The 20,793-nt window shown below is 46.3% G+C and overlaps 1 protein-coding gene across 3 annotated transcripts in view; it reads right to left on the bottom strand.

The window, feature by feature from the left end:
* Window positions 1-20,793, bottom strand: part of adgrb3 (adhesion G protein-coupled receptor B3) — a gene marked incomplete at both ends in the record, with an annotated part of 145,661 nt that overhangs the window by 65,346 nt on the left and 59,522 nt on the right. For all 3 annotated transcript variants that reach the window (XM_084458584.1, XM_084458583.1, XM_084458582.1), the window contains 4 exons: window positions 2,239-2,345; window positions 8,963-9,064; window positions 9,893-10,057; window positions 16,021-16,185. In XM_084458584.1, the coding sequence (XP_084314710.1) occupies window positions 2,239-2,345; window positions 8,963-9,064; window positions 9,893-10,057; window positions 16,021-16,185 (539 nt within the window). The remainder of the gene's footprint in view (window positions 1-2,238; window positions 2,346-8,962; window positions 9,065-9,892; window positions 10,058-16,020; window positions 16,186-20,793) is intronic.

The raw sequence follows: 20,793 nt of genomic DNA on the forward strand, positions 1-20,793 counted from the left end.
TTGCCAGCTGTTTTTAGGATGAACCATCGAAGGGCTCAAAGTGTTAACTAGAGCATGAAGAGGAGAAGAGAGCAGGAGAGGACAGAGGGGAGAGGATGAGAGGAGAGAGGGGAGAGGAGAGGACAGAGGGGAGAGGATGAGAGGAGAGAGAGGGAGAGGAGGGGAGAGAGGGGAGAGGAGAGCAGGGGAGGAGAGGAGAGAAAAGGAGGAGAGGAAAGAGGGTTGAGTAGGGGAGGAGAGGAAAGAGGGTTGAGTAGGGGAGGAGAGGAGAGAGGAAAGGGGAGAGGAGGGGAGCAGAGGGGAGGGGAGAGAGGGGACAGGAGGAGGAGAGGGGAGAGGAGAGCAGGGGAGGAGAGAGGAGAGAAAAGGAGGAGAGGAAAGAGGGTTGAGTAGGGGAGGAGAGGAGAGAGGAGGAAAGGAAAGGGGAGAGGAGGGGAGGGGAGGGGAGAGGAGAGAAAAGGAGGAGAGGAAAGGGGAGGAGAGGAGAGGAGAGGAGAGGAGAGGAGAGGAGAGGAGAGGAGAGGAGAGGAGAGGAGAGGAGAGGAGAGGAGAGGAGAGGAGGGGAGGGGAGAGGAGGGGAGGAGAGGAGCCGTGTCGTGGCGTTACTGCTCAGGGTTAACAAGAAGAAGAACATTCTTTTGATTTATCTCATTCCAGGGTTCCGTGTTCTATGTCTTCATTATTTTAATACCCTTCCATTTTGTTAAATGTCAAACGTGTTCTTGGCTAGCTGTGATATCTAGAATATTTAACAGACTCCTACCCCTGACCATTAGATGACCACTCTACTGTAACAAAGGATAACACACCCTCGCCACATCAATTCCCGTACAGACAGGAAGTTAGATCAGGAAGACAGGAAAAGGAAGCGGATATGAAATATCCCATTAGTCCAAATGTACCACCTCTGGTCGATCACTACTCATTCATCCCGTCCGTGGATAAGCATGGGGGCCATCAAGCATTCATAGCATAGTATATATGTTATTGCTAATGTGTTTGTACTTGCGTTTTAATCTTTTTTACTAGGTACTAGACGATTATTTCTGGCAGGGGGACTGCCAATGTAAACTAGCCTTTTGGCTACAATTGGGTACATTTACATTCTATTTTATCAAATGTTTCTTAATGTACATTGTCCCTCTCTAACAAATAAAATAAAATAAAACGGAAACTGAAGCATCTGTATCTAACAGCGAAGGTACCACAGAGGATACACATGTTTTGTGGAAGCATTTTTCAGACTCAAAACCTGCACTCACAAGCATAAGCCAATCAAATGCGTGCCAATGACACACACTCCTCTCCTGGCTGTGAAGGGAGATGTTTGAAATGGGGAAAGTTGATGCACTGACAATTCTGTGCAGTGTGCACGGCACCACAAGTTTAGTCTACAAAAATTGTGAACATGCTGTATTCTGATAGGCTTTGAATGAAGTAACACAATGAATTAGACAAATACTTGTATGGAGGTGTGGAGGGATGGAGGTGTGGAGGGATGGAGGTGTGGAGGGATGGAGGTGTGGAGGGATGGAGGTGTGGAGAGATGGAGGTGTGGAGAGATGGAGGGATGGAGGAGTGGAGAGATTGAGTTGTGGAGGGTTGGAGGGATGGAAGGTTGGACCACTCCAGTGTGTAGGGGAGGAGAGATGGAGGTGTAGAAGGATGGAGGTATGGAAGGATGGAGGGGTGGAGGTGTGGAGGTATGGAAGGATTGAGGTGTGGAGGTATGGAAGGATGGAGGGGTGGAGGTATGGAAGGATTGAGGTGTGGAGGTATGGAAGGATGGAGGTGTGGAGGTATGGAAGGATTGAGGTGTGGAGGTATGGAAGGATGGAGGTGTGGAGGTATGGAAGGATGGAGGGATGTAGGTGTGGAAGGATGGAGGTGTGGAGGTATGGAAGGATGGAGGTGTGGAGGTATGGAAGGGTGGAGGTATGGAAGGATGGAAGGATGGAGGTGTGGAGGTATGGAAGGATGGAGGGATGTAGGTGTGGAAGCATGGAGATGTGGAGGCATGGAAGGATGGAGGGATGTAGGTGTGGAAGCATGGAGGGATGTTGGTGTGGAAGCATGGAGGGATGTTGGTGTGGAAGCATGGAGGGGCGGAGGTGTGGAGGTATGGAAGGATGTAGGTGTGGAAGGATGGAGGGATGTAGGTGTGGAAGCTTGGAGGGGTGGAGGAATGGAGGCTGTGAACCGCGGCGGCGCTGGCGAGGAAGCTGACGGTGCACCTACTGATTGCTGCAAGTATCTGAAGTCATTAGTGATGCAGCGAGCGTAGCTGGGCTGCTCCCAGAAGGCCACGCCACGATAATCCAGAGCGCAGCGCCGACTACTGGTGCCTGTAGACAAGAGAGAGACAGAGGAGGGCGAGAGGGGGAGAGAGAAAGACAATTGGAAAGTAAGAAGGGGAGGGAGAGAAGAAGAATAGAGGCAGAGGGAGTGGAAGGGAGGGAGAGAGGGACAGGAAGGGATAAGAGAGGGAGAGATAATGAGATGGAGGGGGAGGGAGGGAGAGAGGGAAGGGGGAAGGACATAAAAGGAGAGGAAAGAAAAAGAGAGATTAAATCTGGTTCATAAGAGACTTATCTTCACGTTGTTGTCATTTCCCACGCACACCTCGAGGCAGAGAGAGACATAAAGAGAGAGAGAGAGAGTGAAGGGGAGATAGAGGGAGAGAGAGAAATAAAGAGAGAGAGAGGTGGGGAGGAGAGGGAGTGAGTCATAAAGAGAGAGAGGAGAGAGACAGAGGAGAGAGAGAGGAGAGTGAGGAGAGAGACAGAGAGGAGAGAAGAGATAAAGAGGAGAGAGACAAAGAAAGAGAGGAGAGAAAGACATAAAGAGAGTGAGGAGAGAGAGAAAGAGGAGAGAGAGATAAAGAGAGAGAGAGAGGAGAGAGACAGAGAGGAGAGAGAGACATAACGAGAGGAGAGAGAGACATGAAGAGAGCAGAGAGGGAGACAGAGAGAGGAGAGAGAGAAAGAGGAGAGAGAGATAAAGAGAGGAGAGAGACATGAAGAGAGAGAGAGGAGAGAGACAGAGAGGACAGAGAGACATGAAGAGAGCAGAGAGAGACATGAAGAGAGCAGAGAGGGAGACACACAGAGAGAGGAGAGAGAGCCTTCTTTGTAGGTCTCAGTGCTACAGTGCTGAAGGTGATTCACAGCAGACCAGACCCATGCCTCCGAAACATCTGTGCTTTCATCTGTGGGTTTTTTTATACTTTAATTTTCAACTTTCAATAAACAAAGCACTGGACAGTTATACAACTGGCTTAAAATGAGGTTACATGTTATTCTTCAGTACTCAAAACAATACAAGAGATGAGAAATAAAAAATAACGAACAAACAAACGTACAGGGGTCACAAGTAGTGAGTTTTTGACATCCACATTAGAAAGTACAAATGTCAGTATGAACAAACTGGGCTTCCATCAAATAGGTTCTCTCTGTACCTCCTGTGTAGGGGGGGGGGGTCCCAACCACAAGGGGCCGGGCCCCCTCAAGTCGTTGTGTGGATGGCTGTCCATCAAACTCTACAGACTGACTACTTTACCTTGTCAAAATAAAAGTGTAGCTTAACCTCGGCCAGAAACGAGCAGTGGGTGTTCAATTCAGAGCAGTAAGCTATACTTTGCATGCTGGCAAAGGGTCCAATCTCAGCACACAGATTGGGCAGGGAGAATAAAAAGTGGTGTAGAAATCTGGAGAAAAGGCAGCCCATCAACATTGTCCTTCTGTTTCCATGGCGAAGAAATAGGAAAAAATCAGAGAGGGGGGTGTGGTGACGTCACGTTAAAATGGGATGAATTCTCTTCACTCGGCGTCTGGTTCGACCTGTTGTTGACATCCACGGAATTTACCCCGAATTTTCCGCTGGTATTCCTCACTGGAACTGCGGCCAGTCCTGTTCCCAACGTCAGCTCAACTGTGTTGCCTCCCTCCCCTCCGTCGGCCTTCGGATATCGGCGGGATAGTGAAGCCTTTCGCTCATAGGTCCTCAGCAGCTTGGTCTGGGTGACATGGCGCCACTCCCAAATACCTGCACTCCGAAGGGCCGGCATTCCGAAAATTACCGAACCTATGATTTTCAAGGCCATATGTCAGTTATGTGATACCAATTATGTCTACATGATTTGGGGAGGGACATTACACTCCATTTCCAGCTTTGTATTGCATGTGAGTGGGGTAGTATTCCTATTTGTGCATAGTAAGTGAGTAATAGGCCTGCTGCAGACTGGGGTTGAGAGCCATCCTTTAGCTGTTCATAGGCTACCTGATGTGAGGAAATAAATATGTATATCTGGGAAAGTAGCCTTACATATAAGATACGTATTGTGGTGAATTATGCCATATAACCTCTATGGACCACATTATATCACTACCATTGTTTTGCAGACTGCTTCTGACGAATGCTCACTGTATGCACAAATAGGCCTATTATATGTCCTTCGAGTTCGGTGATCTTTGATTGTAGTGTGAGTTGAGTTTCCTGTAAGCTGGATATAACCTCTTTAGCCTCCACGCCGAACGTTTCCACCTCTCTGATGTGTTCTTCGACTTCTTCCAGTCGTTGAGACGTCGTTGCTATTTGTCCCGCAGTCACCTCCATCTCCTGGTTAATGTCTTCTCTCATTTCACCTAACCGTTTTTTCCTGGAAGGTGCACTGGAAGTCTGATAGCGGCTTGGAAATATTATTTTCCAGTTCAGACATCGACGTAGCCATTGATTCTTTTATAATATCGCGAATGGAGGTCAGGGAAACCGTTCCTCCTAGCACGGCCTCGTTGCTGCAGCCTCCTAGCACGGCCTCGTTGCTGCAGCCTCCTAGCACGGCCTCGTTGGTGCAGCCTCCCAGCACGGCCTCGTTGCTACAGCCTCCTAGCGTGGCCTCGTTGCTACAGCCTCCTAGCACGGCCTCGTTGCTGCCGCTAGAGCTAGCATTTTCCTCCATGTCCATTTTATCGTCATCTCTTGAAAATTCTACCCTTTCGTCGCTTTTTCGGCCCCTTTCTTTCCCCCCTTCCGTTATCAGATGTCAAAAACACTTTTCTCGTTCAATCTCCTAGTTTGTAGGGGGGTTTATGGTAGTGCAGTCGGGAGCTAAAGTTTCAAACAACCATCTTCACTCTCGCGCCACCGGAAGTCTGCTTTCATCTGTGTTGAATGAAACTGAATGTGTCTCCTCATGAAAAGAGGTGTGTAGTCAAGATACCTGTCAGACATCCACATTAAACACACACACACACACACACACACACACACACACACACAGCAGAGTCAGACCTGACACCACACCAAAAGCATCTTCTTCTGTGATTGTGTGTGTGTGTGTGCGTGTGCGTGTGTGTGTGTGTGTGCGTGCGTGTGTGTGTGTGTGTGTGTGGATGTGCGTGTGTGTGTGTGTGTGTGTGTGGATGTGCTGGAGTGGTCTTCACACATCAGGCCTCTTGTCCTGTGCTGCTGTTATACCGCAAGATTTTCATTCAGCAGCCTACACACACACACACACACACACACACACACACACACACACACCAGAGCTGTACCTCCTACAACATCCCACTGCTTCTCCGTTCCAACCTCCCAGGATATAAGCCCCCAGGCTATGAGTGCATATCCCACACACACACACCCACACACACACACACACACACACACACACACACACACACACCCACACACACACACGCACACACCCACACCCACACACACACACACACACACACACACACACACACACACACACACACACACACACACACACACGAACACGCGTGCGCCTGCTGTAAGCAGCCATGCGGCAACATAAGACTAACCTGAGGGCATAAGGGGAGGGCCAACCCCCTAGTGACACCCCACTGAGCTCCACACACACACACACACTCCGGCCCCTTATTAGTCCCTATCACCGCCCCACAGCTCCTGCCTTTGAAGTCCCGGCCCCCCCTGTGTTCAGACCTGCCCCCCCCCCTGAAGTCCCGGCCCCCCCTGTGTTCAGACCTGCCCCCCCCCCTGAAGTCCCGGCCCCCCTGTGTTCAGACCTGCCCCCCCCCCCTGAAGTCCCGCCCCCCCTGTGTTCAGACCTGCCCCCCCCCCCCCAACCCTCCATCTCCACCACTGTTCTCTGCCTAGTGGTCTAGTTCTGACTGAAGGACATGTGTGCTGTACAGTAGGTCCACAGCCCGGCCTCTCTGCCCCCCCCCCCCCCCCTCCTCCGCCCCCCCCGGCACAACCACACATCCACAGAGAGCTCGGCCTCCCACAGTCACAGAGCCCGCAGCCTCCCTGCCCGGCCTCGTAGCCTCACAGCCTCACAGCAGACACCTTCTCTGCTGGAGCCGTACTTTATAGACCCGACGGCTGCCTACGACACCGTATGGCACCGCGGCCTCACCTGCAAGCTGCTCCGCCTGCTGCCGGACAGGCACATGGTCAGCATGATCATGGAGCTCGTCCCAAACCGCAGCTTCACCCTCACCACCGGTAGCGGACAGCGAAGCAGGTTGCGATGCCTTAAGAACGGTGTCCCCCAGGGATCTGTCCTGGCGCCCCTCCTTTATAACATCTACACCTACGACCTGCCGACCACAGTCTCCAGGAAGTACGCCTACGCAGACGACCTCACGCTGGTGTACTCTGCTGGAGACTGGCAGAGCGTGGAGGAGACCCTGAGCCAGGACATTAGTGGACACTAGCGGCATACCTCCGGAAATGGAGATTGAAGCTCAGCGAGGCAAAGACGGTGTCGGCGGCCTTCCACCTTAACAACAAGGAAGCCAAACGTGAGCTACGAGTGCACATCGATGGAACACCCCTGCAATGCTTCGCCGAACCAACCTATCTCGGCGTGACATTGGACAGGTCGCTCACATTCCACCGACACCTCGAGTCACTGCGCAATAAGTTAACAGCTCATGTGGCGTTGATGAGGTGACTGGTCCGATCAGGCTGGGGCGCCGGCGCAAAAACACTGCGTACGGCAGCCCTGGCCCTGGTCTACTCCACCAGTCAATACTGCGCACCGGTTTGGTGTCACAGCGCTCACACCCGCCTCATCGACCAGCCTATCAACGCCTTTGTCCCACTCCTGTGGACGACATTCCCATCCTTGCAGGCATCCAGCCCGCTGGCCTCCGCCACACAGGAACCACAGCACCTCTCGCCTGCCGGGCCGAGGACCCTAACCACCTGCTCCACGACAGGCTCACTGCAACAGCAGAGCCTCCCCGGCGTCTCAAGTCCAGACACCATTTTGTGCCACACGGGATCTCCTGCAGCAATGCAGAGATCTTAACATCACCGAGGCAGGAGGGTGGACCACACCTGACGTGCGGAGTGGGAGGAGAACACCTCCAGACTCCGTGATTTCATCCCGGCCGCCGGTCCTTCCCCTCCCTTATCCTCACAGCCTCACATCCACACAGCCTCATATCCACACAGCCTCATATCCACACAGCCTCATATCATCACAGCCTCACATCATCACAGCCTCACATCCACACAGCCTCACATCATCACAGCCTCATATCATCACAGCCTCACATCCATTAAGCCTCATATCATCACAGCCTCATATCCCCACAGCCTCATATCATCACAGCCTCATATCATCACAGCCTCATATCATCACAGCCTCATATCATCACAGCCTCACATCCACACAGCCTCATATCATCACAGCCTCACATCCACACAGCCTCATATCATCACAGCCTCACATCATCACAGCCTCATATCATCAGAGCCTCATATCCCCACAGCCTCACATCCACACAGCCTCACATCCACAAAGCCTCATATCATCACAGCCTCATATCATCACAGCCTCATATCCACAGAGCCTCATATCATCACAGCCTCATACCCCCACAGCCTCACATCATCACAGCCTCACATCCACACAGCCTCATATCATCACAGCATGTATAGCCTTGATAGGCTTGCTATTCTCAGTATTTCATCGTTAGAATGGAGTCTGTAGTTCTCATACAAATGTTCAGGCAAGGCTCCTGCTTATTAAGGCCAATATATCTCCTAGACATCCACTGAGTTGAGTCTAAACACAAAGCATTACATTTTTAATATGCTTGTCAGCCAGAAAAGAGTCTGTAGCCCCAACAAATTTAAAGTAGGGTTCAACGTACCTCTTCCATAGACATTCATTGTTTGAATTCTTTCAGCTGTGGTACTGTACCATCAACATGCTATCAAAGTAAAAGGTAATGCCACCTAAAAACTTCCACGCTGTGTTTGAAAGCCTTGTAACTGTTACTCTTGTGTGCATTTTCCTACATTCCTTTCTCCTCACCCTAAAACACTGCAGAGATCAAGTCTGTAAGCAGGAGGCAAGTCTATAGGCAGTACACGCGCGCACACACACACACACACACACACACACACATCTGAGAGCACTAGAATCTGCCTCAGCTGGAGGGTGGCACCTCAGCGGAATATGACAGGAGTGTATTCATCACTACTCTACCTAAACATGAGTAATGCTCTCAGCACCGGATACATCCACCCCTCTGAATAGACAACAGACAACAGAGAAATGATTAACATTGCTGTGAGAATAATAATAACAACAACAATAATAATAAAAACAATAATAATAATAATAGTAATAATAATGATAATAATAATAAAATAATAATAATATTACATTCCTAGCCTCTGGCCATTATTGGTGACAGGCAGTGTGACAGGCTGGCAACCCCCCAACGCAGAAAATTAGTGGGAAAACCCACATAAAATCTGTGTGACATTTGATGATGTCAGCATGTGTTCACCTGTGATGATGTCAGCAGTAGTAGTAGCAGCAAGTAGTGATGATGTCAGCCGGTGTTCACCTATGGTGCGTTATGATGATGTCAGCGGGTGTTTACCTATGGTGCGTTATGATGATGTCAGCGGGTGTTTACCTGTGGTGCATTGTGATGATGTCAGATTTGTTTACCTGTGGCGTTGGGGGGACACCGGTTGAAGGCCATCTCCCCCGATGGCGTCCGTCTCCAGACCATGGACACAGCGTAGTCCTCTGGACAGATCTCATATGGCGCTGGAATAAACCAACCGATCAACCAATCAAGTGCATTATCACTTCATTTTAGTAAAAATCCAAACCTTTGAGGATAGTTTACTGTGAGCGGTTTGGCACGTGTTGAACTGAAATTAAGCATTTATTCTAAGTGACATATGATCTACTGTATTTCTAACATGGCGGTACCAGGAGACTGCTAATGAAATGAGGATTGACTTTAATAGCAGAGTCTGGAGACACTGATGTAAGCAGAGTGGCAGCATCTCACTGGTACCCTCACACACATGTCCTATTCTCTCTGTTGATCACACCTTGTCTCTGTAGTCCTCGCTTGGCAATCAGAAGTGTTTTCCCCACACTAATGCATGAGGGACTCTTTACTACAGTGTGAGTTTCTCTAATTGTTTTTCTCCCACTCACCCTCTGCCTCTCTCATCCTTTCTCTCTCTCTCCCTTTCTTTCTTTCTTTCTTTCTTTCTTTAGAAAAGATAGATAGCAACTGCATGGAGATACAAACAAGTGGGTGAATGAATGCCATTGTTTGAGTGAGGATGAGGGGGAGAGATGAAGGTGAGGAGAAGCGCAGAGGTGGAATGGAGGAGAGATTGAGAGGGGGAGAGGAGGAGAGGTAGAGAGATTGAGAGGGGAAAGGAAGAGAGGAGAGGGGGAGGGGTGAGGCGCCTATATCTCATGTCATGGTACTATAGTCCTCCCACATAAATGGAAATAATTATCTTCACAGGCCTTACTCCCATTCAGTCACTCTCTCTTTCTCTCTTTCTCTCTCTCTCTCTCCTCACTCAGTCTTAATTGTCTCCCAGTTAGCTCAATTATCGTCAGGGTTACCTGGGCAACGCTGGTCACTGCACTTGCGGACTTCCTCTCCTGTGCCGTCGCACTGTTGCCCGGTGACCGCGGCGCCTTGGCACACCCGAGCCCGCTTCTGCCAGCCCCCATCACATGACTTGGAGCAGCCACTCCAGGGGCCCCACGGATTCCACTGGCCATTGGCTAGAGGATAGAACCAATCACATCAAAATCACGCTGCCTGTGATCCACACAGAACACACATACAGTACATGACGCAGAACATAGACAAACAACACAAAGACACTACTAGACCAAATCCTCTCCGTGATGGAGCACTGAGCGATTAAATCCATCGTTTTTATATCTTTTGGAAAGGACAGAAGATTAACAAGTGAGTGTGTAGACTAATCAATGTCCACAGAAAAATGAGGGTTGTGCGTCTGCATATGTCGTCATACAGTCGACCTCCATTTACCCTCACGCACGCCAGAGATCAACCACTTTACCCACCCCAGCCAGGGGGGTGGGCCTCTGTGTGTTTTACTCATGACCGTCACAGCTCACAACCTTCAATGTCTGTCACGTGACCTCTAAGAGAGCCAGCGTCACCTTGAGCCCCGCTTTGACCCGCTCTCCCGAGATGGAGACCGCAATCATGATAAGTGTAGCTAAATTATGTGCATTCAGCTCATTCAGAAACGAACAGAAAACGGTGATATTTGTGGACATGCAGGCATGTTTTATGGTACACAGCGACATAGTAAAACTTTGGATTCAAGTCAGATTCAATTAATAAAATCATCATGATAATACTTAGGTACTTAGGTCATAATCAAGAATATGTCTGTTTTATTGACTGAGTGACTGCTTTCGGACAGTGGTAGTAATTTGACTCACTTTGCCAGTATTAAAACGCATTTTATGATAAAGTTTCTAAAGCAGCGGAATGTTTTATGGCCCTTTAATGAACACTGTAAAATCTAGCATTAGGAAAAAAACATCTGTTCGCCCTCAGCCACGCAGTAAATCACCTGCCCTTGTCTGAGAGCTACAAAAAATGGGCCTGGAAGGGAGAACACACACCGCTCTCTCCATCTGACCTGCACTTACCACTTTCTCCTCCTCCACACACACACACACACACACACACACGGGCCCACAGGAACACACGGCCACAACACACGCACACACACACACGTCCTAGAACTAACCTCAGTGGCTGTTTGAAATGAACAGAGAGGATTCCACCCTGGTCTATAGTACCAGTGAGAGGCAGCCCAGGCCCTCTATGAGTTCCTCACCGCCATCCTGCTTCTCCAACATTAAACCATGGATTAGCAAGGACATGAAAACCCTTCTCAACAGGAAGAAGTTGGCTTTCATGGCCAAGAACAGGGAGGAGGAGAAGATCATCCAGAAGGAGCTTAAAGGGGAGCTGAGAAAGGGGCAGCTACAAGGACATTTGAACCATATACAGGCAGGGCCGTAGCCAGCTGAGGTCACCGAGGTCCGGAACTCGGTAATTATTTTGGAAAAACAAAATGTTTTTATACATTTTGATACAAAAATAAATAAAAAGCAATTTCATAGAAAGGTCACAATATAAATGTACAGTCGGGAGTTGAAAATGTCCGGTAGTAGTGTCTGATGTTTGGCAACGGTAGCCTACTCCCCCCTGCATACAGCACTTGGTCGCTTCTGGACGTACAGGCGGCTTTGCTTTGAACTAATGGTGCGTTCGTTTGTGGTCGGAGGTGGCAAGTCGCAAGTGGGAAACCTGTGTGCATTCGAGCTATATCCCATTATATCACAGTTACCTACTTATATCTATATACCATTATATCACAGTTACCTAGTTATATCTATATACCATTATATCACAGTTACCTAGTTATATCTATATACCATTATATCACAGTTACCTAGTTATATCTATATACCATTATATCACAGTTACCTAGTTATATCTATATACCATTATATCACAGTTACCTAGTTATATCTTTATACCATTATGTAACAGTTACCTAGTTATATCTATATACCATTATATCACAGTTACCTAGTTATATCTTTATACCATTATGTAACAGTTACCTAGTTATATCTATATACCATTATATCACAGTTACCTAGTTATATCTTTATACCATTATGTAACAGTTACCTAGTTATATCTATATACCATTATATCACAGTTACCTAGTTATATCTTTATACCATTATGTAACAGTTACCTAGTTATATCTATATACCATTATATCACAGTTACCTAGTTATATCTTTATACCATTATGTAACAGTTACCTAGTTATATCTATATACCATTATATCACAGTTACCTAGTTATATCTTTATACCATTATGTAACAGTTACCTAGTTATATCTATATACCATTATATCACAGTTACCTAGTTATATCTTTATACCATTATGTAACAGTTACCTAGTTATATCTATATACCATTATATCACAGTTACCTAGTTATATCTTTATACCATTATGTAACAGTTACCTAGTTATATCTATATACCATTATATCACAGTTACCTAGTTATATCTTTATACCATTATGTAACAGTTACCTAGTTATATCTATATACCATTATATCACAGTTACCTAACGGTTGACGTTACTTATTCAAATCATGATGCGCGCGCAGCCTGGTGACAGAACAGTGACGAGCCTGTTCCGCCGTGAGGTAAGAAATGTACGAAGTTATTGCTGAAAATCAAGCTTCATGAACAACATTAACTACATCATTGTTGTTACAACAGTTTTCTTAATTGAAGAGTTTTTTGAGTCTAAGATAGCCAAACACTCTGGTGCTAGTTAAGTAGCTAGCAAGCTAGTAACGTTAAATTAACACGCAAAAGAGGCATAATTTGCAGAGTGCCAGATGCCATGATAGCTAGCTAGCTTAGCTACCGTATTATGTAGCCTAAATATGACAAGTGGGAATTTATTCACCTCAGATTTGTTCTATTACTCTAACTCTTACATTATCCATTTGATATGCTACAAGTTTGCCGAATTATCATTTCTTATAGTAACATTTCTAGTTCGGTTGTTTCGCTGAAACTGTTATATGAACGATTTCCCCTGTCTGCTGAGGCATTCGACAGTTGGGCCTGAGGTGTTCTGGCGGGAGGCGCGAGCTGCCGTCTCATTCAATCAATCAATCAATCAATCAATCAATCAATCAATCAATCAATCAATCAATCAATCAATCAATCAATCAATCAATCAATCAAAGCTTTATTTATTTAGCTTTATTTTATTTATCATTCTAAACAGACAGATGGTTGCAAACTTTTACATGCTGAAATGTAGACTAGAAGGTAATATGGTTGCTAGTTTAATGGACAATTAATGTGTTCTTAAATATGTCTTGGACATCTTTAAATTGGAAAGAAGTGAAAATTACCAATTAAGATTTTAATGCACAACCATTTTGCATAGCCTGCTTTCATATTAATCTGCATTCTTGAATTAATTCGAAATTATTTTCAAGCAACATACTAGTGTGATATAATGATGAATAAGGTATGATTATTCTCTCTATAATCTCTCCTCTCACAGAACAGCCAGGCAGTAGCGCCGAAGATGCCAAAAAGATTGTGGCAGGGATACCCACAGGACAGAGGAGGAGAACAGACAGGACAGAGGAGGAGAACAGACACCCACAGGACAGAGGAGGAGAACAGACAGGACAGAGGAGGAGAACAGATACCCACAGGACAGAGGAGGAGAACAGATACCCACAGGACAGAGGAGGAGAACAGACAGGACAGAGGAGGAGAACAGACACCCACAGGACAGAGGAGGAGAACAGACACCCACAGGACAGAGGAGGAGAACAGATACCCACAGGACAGAGAGGAGGAGAACAGACAGGACAGAGGAGGAGAACAGACACCCACAGGACAGAGGAGGAGAACAGACACCCACAGGACAGAGGAGGAGAACAGTGTGAGTGACTGACGTTGATCTCTAGACCATGGCTAGCCAGTTGCGTAAAAAAGTTGGTAAAAAAAAAAAAAAAAAGGACCTCCCTAATTTTTAAACCCTGGCTACGGCCCTGTATACAGGCCGTAAAATTAACTTTTTAGCTCACCAGCCATTGGCTGGTGACCTCCAAAAATTCACCGGCCAAACATATTTTTCACTGGCCCCTAAAAATAATCATGCATTATTTGACTACCCCCTCCCCCCCGAGGCGGGGCTCTCCCCCCACCCCCCCCCCCACCCCCTGGGTAGCGTTCTTTGGACACAGAGGACGACTGGGAGGCGAGAATAGCGTTCCTTAACGTAATTTCAAAACAAGGGTCTCGTGAACATTGAACTGCTAGTACTTAGGGATTGGTCATTTCTCTGCGTGATAATTGTGAAGTGTGGCGTGAGAGCGTGAGAATAGGCTGAAATTTGTGTGTCTCGAGACTTGGCAGCCCTACTGACCTAATGTCACCGACTTCACAACAGGGGTCGAGCTCACAGTTTGAGATGCTTTGAGGCAATCGGTGTGACACCTAGACCTCTCATGGTCCTTTATGCTTTCTAACTTCATGTTTGTTGTCCTTAAGACGAACGGATTTTGTTTCTGCTTTTCTTTCGCGTGCTGGAGGCAAAGGCTGCAGCTCATTGTGTTGGTATGGGGCTCGTATTTCAGCCATGACCGCAGCTGGCCGGCCTCGTCAATTTTCCACTTTTCAATAAAACGCTGTGCCGTGCCGTGACATTAGTATTACGTTTAACTGTCCGTTCTTCTTCTTGTTCAACATGTTCGTCTCTGTTTTTTCTTTTTTCTGGTGGTGCTTTCACGCCGGGAATGTGTCGCCACATCTTTCACACATTAGTCTGAACCGGCCGGCCGCGCAAACTGAAACAACGCGAAACATATCTGGCCCACGTCACATAGGCCTTCGTACAGTGAGCAGCGAGGGTCAAAATAGTCTGGTAGAAGACTATTTAACTATGGTCGAATCAGGGTTAAGTGCATTGTGGGTAGAATCATCATTAGTTATAGTCGATACATTCACAACAGATCGGATTACTCTTATTTAGGTACTGTAGTTCGATCATGTTGTAAAAATAAGAGGAGAATGGCTACGTAGGTCATATGTATGTTTTCCAACCGTGACCATTTTAGTCATTCTGTTAGATGGGGAGTCTGTGAGGCTGAGTCAGACAGTGGAGTGCAGCTCTCTCTCTCTCTATTGACATCGAGGCACATGGAAAGAGAGGCTTGTGTTTGTGATGAATGAGTCTACAGTATCTGAATGGCTCAGACGCATAGAGCCCAGCTTTACCAAGCGACTGGAGCTCTGGCATTCACTGCCTGACATTTCACTTGGGTCAATAACGTATTATATATATATACCGACACTCATGCGCACACACACACACGCGCGCGCACACACGCACACACACACACATTTTCAAATCCCGCTCTGTGTAAAGAAACTAGAAGAACATTTTGTAGATTAGGTACAGTATAGTAGTTATGTTCACTAAGCTGACGAGTAAGTGTGTGTGAGTGTCCTACCCAGCTGACACAGACAGCTTAGGATAGCTAACACTGACTTACATGAATAATATACATTACATCTAACTGGATTTTACAAATACGATTGCAGGAAGTGCTTTTTTAGCAAGGTCATCATTCTCATGGCCAGTGAGTGGCAGATAGGCACAGCAGGGGGAAACCATGTGATCGCTGAAATCACATTCCAGCTGTCAATAAAAGATAACCTTTTTTTTTTTTACGATGGTGATACAGAATTTTCCTCTGGTATTCCAGTCAACACAGACCACACTGGAAATACTGTAAGTGCTGTCAAAGTTATCCCTCATGTACTGTATTATCTCCTGGGTTTTAGATGTAGTATACAGTATCTGTGTGTTGACTTCGAAGGGAGCCTGTTCCTCAAATCATTGTATATTTCTGACACAATGTACACTTTTAGATGTCAGATCACAAAGGATCCAGCTCAATTTATGGCTATAAAGTTCTGCTGGTTTGCATTGTGTACTGTATGTGTGCTTGCGTATGTGTGTGTGTGGGTGTGTGCACATGTGTGTACTGTACTGTACGTGATTGTGTGATTGTGAGGTAGCTTGATGGAAGGCCGACTGCAGCCGTTCCCTGCGGTCCAGCTTACCTGTGCAGTCTGGGTTGTAGCACTCCCGGCTCTCGGCCCAGTGCCCACGGCATTCAGAGCCCCCGTGGGCCGCGGCTGAGCACTGGCGGGTCCTCTGCTGGGTCCCGTTGGCACAGGTCACTGAGCAGTCGCTCCACGGGCTCCACTCCTGCCACTGGCCATCCACTGAGCCAGCCAGGCAGAACCCAGCAAACACATCCCCCATAGGCAGAGAGAGAGGACAACCAGAGGAGGGATGGAGAGAGACAGGGGAGTGTGTGTGTGTGTGTGAGAGAGAGAGAGAGGACAGCCAGAGGAGGGATGGAGAGAGACGGGGGAGTGTGTGTGTGTGTGTGTGTGTGTGTGTGTGAGAGAGAGAGAGAGAGGACAGAGAGAGAGAGGACAGCCAGAGGAGGGATGGAAGGGGGGGGGGGGGTGTTGGGGGGGAGAAAGAGGGAGAAGGAACGAGAGCAAGAGAGTGGAAGAGAGAGAGAGGACAGCCAGAGGAGGGGTGTGTGTGTGTGTGTGTGAGAGAGAGAGAGAGAGAGAGAGGGAAAGGAAGAGAGCAAGAGAGAGGGCAAGAGATAGAAAGATAAGGACAGAGATAAAGGGAGAGAGAGAGAGAGAGAGAGAGAAAAGAGAAAAAAGGTAGGTATTTAGATCACTGTCCCCTCAGCTTTGGAGTCTGGAGTGTATTGTCCTCTAAACAAACACACCACATGTAAATGCACACTTTCATCACTTCACAACGCCTGAAATAGCTGAGATGGATCATACGTGGGTACTTCTATGTATTTCTGTCTTCCGGGCTAGTTCTCACAGGTGAAAATAACCTAAAATGGCTGACTGGCCGCTGAGGGGAAAACGAACAGGAGGAAGAGGAATGGGTTTGCCACCTGCTCTTGTGCAGGTGGGAAATACTACCTACTACTACCTAATCCCCCCATGCAGTACGTTCTGTACAGCGCAGATGTCCAATGGAGATTGAAGGTGGTACATTTGAAAGGACGGTTAGGCAGAAAAGGAGCATAGGCAATTTAGTGAGAAAAACCCCCCCAAAGAAACGATGAAGTGCTCTATTTGTACTACTCTTCCGCTCGGCAGTTCAAGGTCAGTTTGCATAGGCTCGGCTCGTCTCGGCTGATCTCTGTGCAGGCAGCATACTGTAGCTAAGCAAGAAAATAACATACATGTCAGGAAAATTGCTGCTAATTATCATTCTCCTGCGTGGACAGGGTTGAAACACAAAGGGATTGGATGGGGAACAATTCTGTCAGTTACCGGAGTAAAACCAACTGTCAGTTACCGTAATAAAACCAACTGTCAGTTACCATAGTAAAACCAACTGTCAGTTACCGTAGTAAAACCAACTGTCAGTTACCGTAGTAAAACCAACTGTCAGTTACCGTAGTAAAACCAACTGTCAGTTACCGTAGTAAAACCAACTGTCAGTTACCGTAGTAAAACCAACTGTCAGTTACCGTAGTAAAACTAACATCTGCAGCTCATCTGTTTGCCATCCACAGGTAATTGTGGCTGAGCGGTTTTCACCTCAGTATGTCAGTGTCGACTCGGTAACACTTTCTATGAAGCCCATGTCTATAACGCATTTTAAATGTACTTTTATACAACGGTTCTGGTTCTTGATTCTGATTGGCTGGAAGCCGTGTTAAAATACTTTGTAACACACACCTGGGACCGCATATCATTCCATTTTCAGTATTAATGCGACTCCCATTTGATCCAATGCATTGTAGTTGTTGTTGTTGCTTGGCAACCCTTTTGTTAGGGGAACTATTTTGCTCGGCGGAATTGAGGGAATGATGCTTCGTTTTGAATAAATCTTAATATTTAACATTAGGCTTCGCGTCGTGCCTAACAACGCCCCCTAGCTGTTATAAAATCACTATAACACACGGCCTCTCGTGGTTTATTGCTTAAATAATGCATTACAATCTGCTCATATCACTGTACAATTGTGTGTGAATAGTCACTGTAAGTGGTCATTTAGGTAAAGTGGAAAAAATATCAGAGGTAGACTAGGAGGCCATTCATTATGAAATAACAGACCAACCACCATCATACAGTACACAGGTCCTTATATGTGTGTGTGTGTGTGTGTGTGTGTGTGTGTGTGTGTGTGTGTGTGTAAGGGATATTTACCGAGGGGCCGGGCAATATGCTGTTTCAATGCCCGAGCGGAGGGTGTTATCTGCCCGAGACGAAGTCGAGTAACCCTCCGTGAGTGGCATTGAAACAGCATATTGTTATGTTTTGTTATGTTTTCAACTGAAAACATAACAAAACATAATTATGAAAACAAAATAAAAGTATTGCCCAAATATATTTGCTTTAAAAAGTGTAGGCTAGAAGTTGAGTTGCATAGTCCATTTTGCGGTGAACTGCATTGCTATGGCGCACCTCAATCAATGAACATAGCAACACATCTACTGCCTGTCTGAATTAGCCTACATCTGTTTGGATGTTGTTGTTTTTTTTACGTAAAATCAATAGTCAGTTTTTCATCCCTCGCCTCTAGCCGTTAGGCTCATCTGTGCCCCTCGTAACCCCAAGCAGCCATTCAATGCTTTGCGTGACTTGCGAGGCTTTATGTGAGGCTTATTATGCATGAATAGTCTAATATTAGCCTGATGGTTACAGTGGTTTCCTACTGTGGTTACAGTTTCTATGGCAACCGCTAGGCTGCGTCTGATCTCTTGATTACTCCAGGTCGGCGCATTTAAAAATGAAGTTGAATATATATATATATATATATATATATATATATATAGACCACTTATAGTGAGCTTGTGATGTATATCTGCCTATATTACAGGAATTTCCATTACTTTACTTGAAGCACACAATGAGAGTAACTTATAATCACATTATAATGCATGATTATTAGTACTCTATATTCTTGCAGCAAAAAAAATCTGAAGTATTGACATGACCTTATATAAGTCATTATCAAATATGTTAATGTTTTAGGATTATTTTTATAAAGCATTATGAATATTAATGTGTGCTTATGGTAAATGGACTGCACTTATATTGCGCTTTTCCACCTTAGTGGCACTCAAAGCGCTTTACAATGGCCTCTCATTCACCCATTCACACACACTCACACCAATGGCGGTAGCTGCCATGCAAGGTGCTAACCTGCTCATTGGGAGCATTTTGGGGTTAGGTGTCTTGCCCAAGGACACTTCGACATGTGGACAGTCAGAGCTGGGATTCGAACCACTGACCCTTCAATCATAGAACGACCCGCTCTACCAACTGAGCTACAGCCACCCCCTTATAACTATAATTATACTATTAGTACTATATGCAGATTATAACACATTGTAAGTATGTTTATAATGCATTATAGACATGCATTATAAACAGATTATAACACAATAAGTATGTTTATAATGCATTATAGACATGGCCGTCATAGAAAGTGTTACCGTTGACTCTATGGCGGGGGCCCTAGACCCCTATTATTATGCTTGAAATGTGTCACCATCCTTGATGGGGCCAGTAGTTTTCCACTCGCCAGTGGAAGGCTGTCCCTCAGCCTCGAAAGGTTCTACGTCTTGGGCTGTGTTCAGTCAAGAGAACGCAGTCTCCTTAGTTAGTGGATCGCTTGGGTGACTTTTCCTACCAATACTGGATATCTCTCTATAGTACAGTATAATGACTACATTGGTTTAAAGGACTATGCTCGTTTTTGACAACCTGGACCTTATTTACGACATATTATAAGAAGTTTGACTCACCCAGATCACTTTTGTGTTGTTCGGAGGCCTGTAGAAGAAATTTAAAATCCAGCGCGAGCCAGTATATCCATGTAATGGCGGCGCACGGGGCATAGGGAATGCAGCTTCTCAAAATCCATTTTCGGCCGCTAAACGGTTGTTTTCATCAATCACATTGCATGAATCGACAGTTGATATTCCTCTACGCGAGCCATTCTTTCGGTTGGTTTTCAAATACGTGGTCTGTAGCCACTGTAATATGATCTTTACAAGCCTCTCCCCCACTTGCTCCAGCACGCATGCGCACAGGCCAGCGCGCAGCCTGCTATTCTCCGGCTCACATTCTCTGCGCTACGATCGTAGTTGGTGCCGAGAATATTGTCGTCGTCATTCGTCAGCAACAATCCGATCGTAGCGCAGAGAATGTGAGGGAGCATAGCCAGTGTAAAGATCATATTACAGTGGCTACAGACCACGTATTTGAAAACCGAAAGAATGGCTCGCGTAGAGGAATATCAACTGTCGATTCATGCAATCTGATTGATGAAAACAACCGTTTAGCGGCCGAAAATGGATTTTGAGAAGCTGCATTCCCTTTGCCCCGTGCGCCGCCATTACATGGATATACTGGCTCGCGCTGGATTTTAAATTTCTTCTACAGGCCTCCGAACAACACAAAAGTGATCTGGGTGAGTCAAACTTCTTATAATATGTCGTAAATAAGGTCCAGGTTGTCAAAAACGAGCATAGTCCTTTAAAGTCTAAAACTTGAAGTGAAACTTGACATGATCTTATAGCAATCTAAATCTTTTCAGCACATAAGTGGAAAGGGACACATTCATTATATTGTATTGTACTGCATCCACAACGGACTGCACATTGTTGAACAATGACAAGATGATCACACAGACCTGGGCAGAGGGAAACAGCATACTTTCTGCCACAGAGATACTGTAAAAGGTAGGGCTGGGTATCGAGTCGAATTTCAAGAATCGATTCCGATTCACAAGGTTCAGAATCGATTATCACGATTAAATTCGATTCAATA

The sequence above is a fragment of the Borostomias antarcticus genome (assembly GCF_949987555.1).
Source record: "Borostomias antarcticus genome assembly, chromosome: 25".
NCBI classification, from domain to species: domain Eukaryota; kingdom Metazoa; phylum Chordata; class Actinopteri; order Stomiiformes; family Stomiidae; genus Borostomias; species Borostomias antarcticus.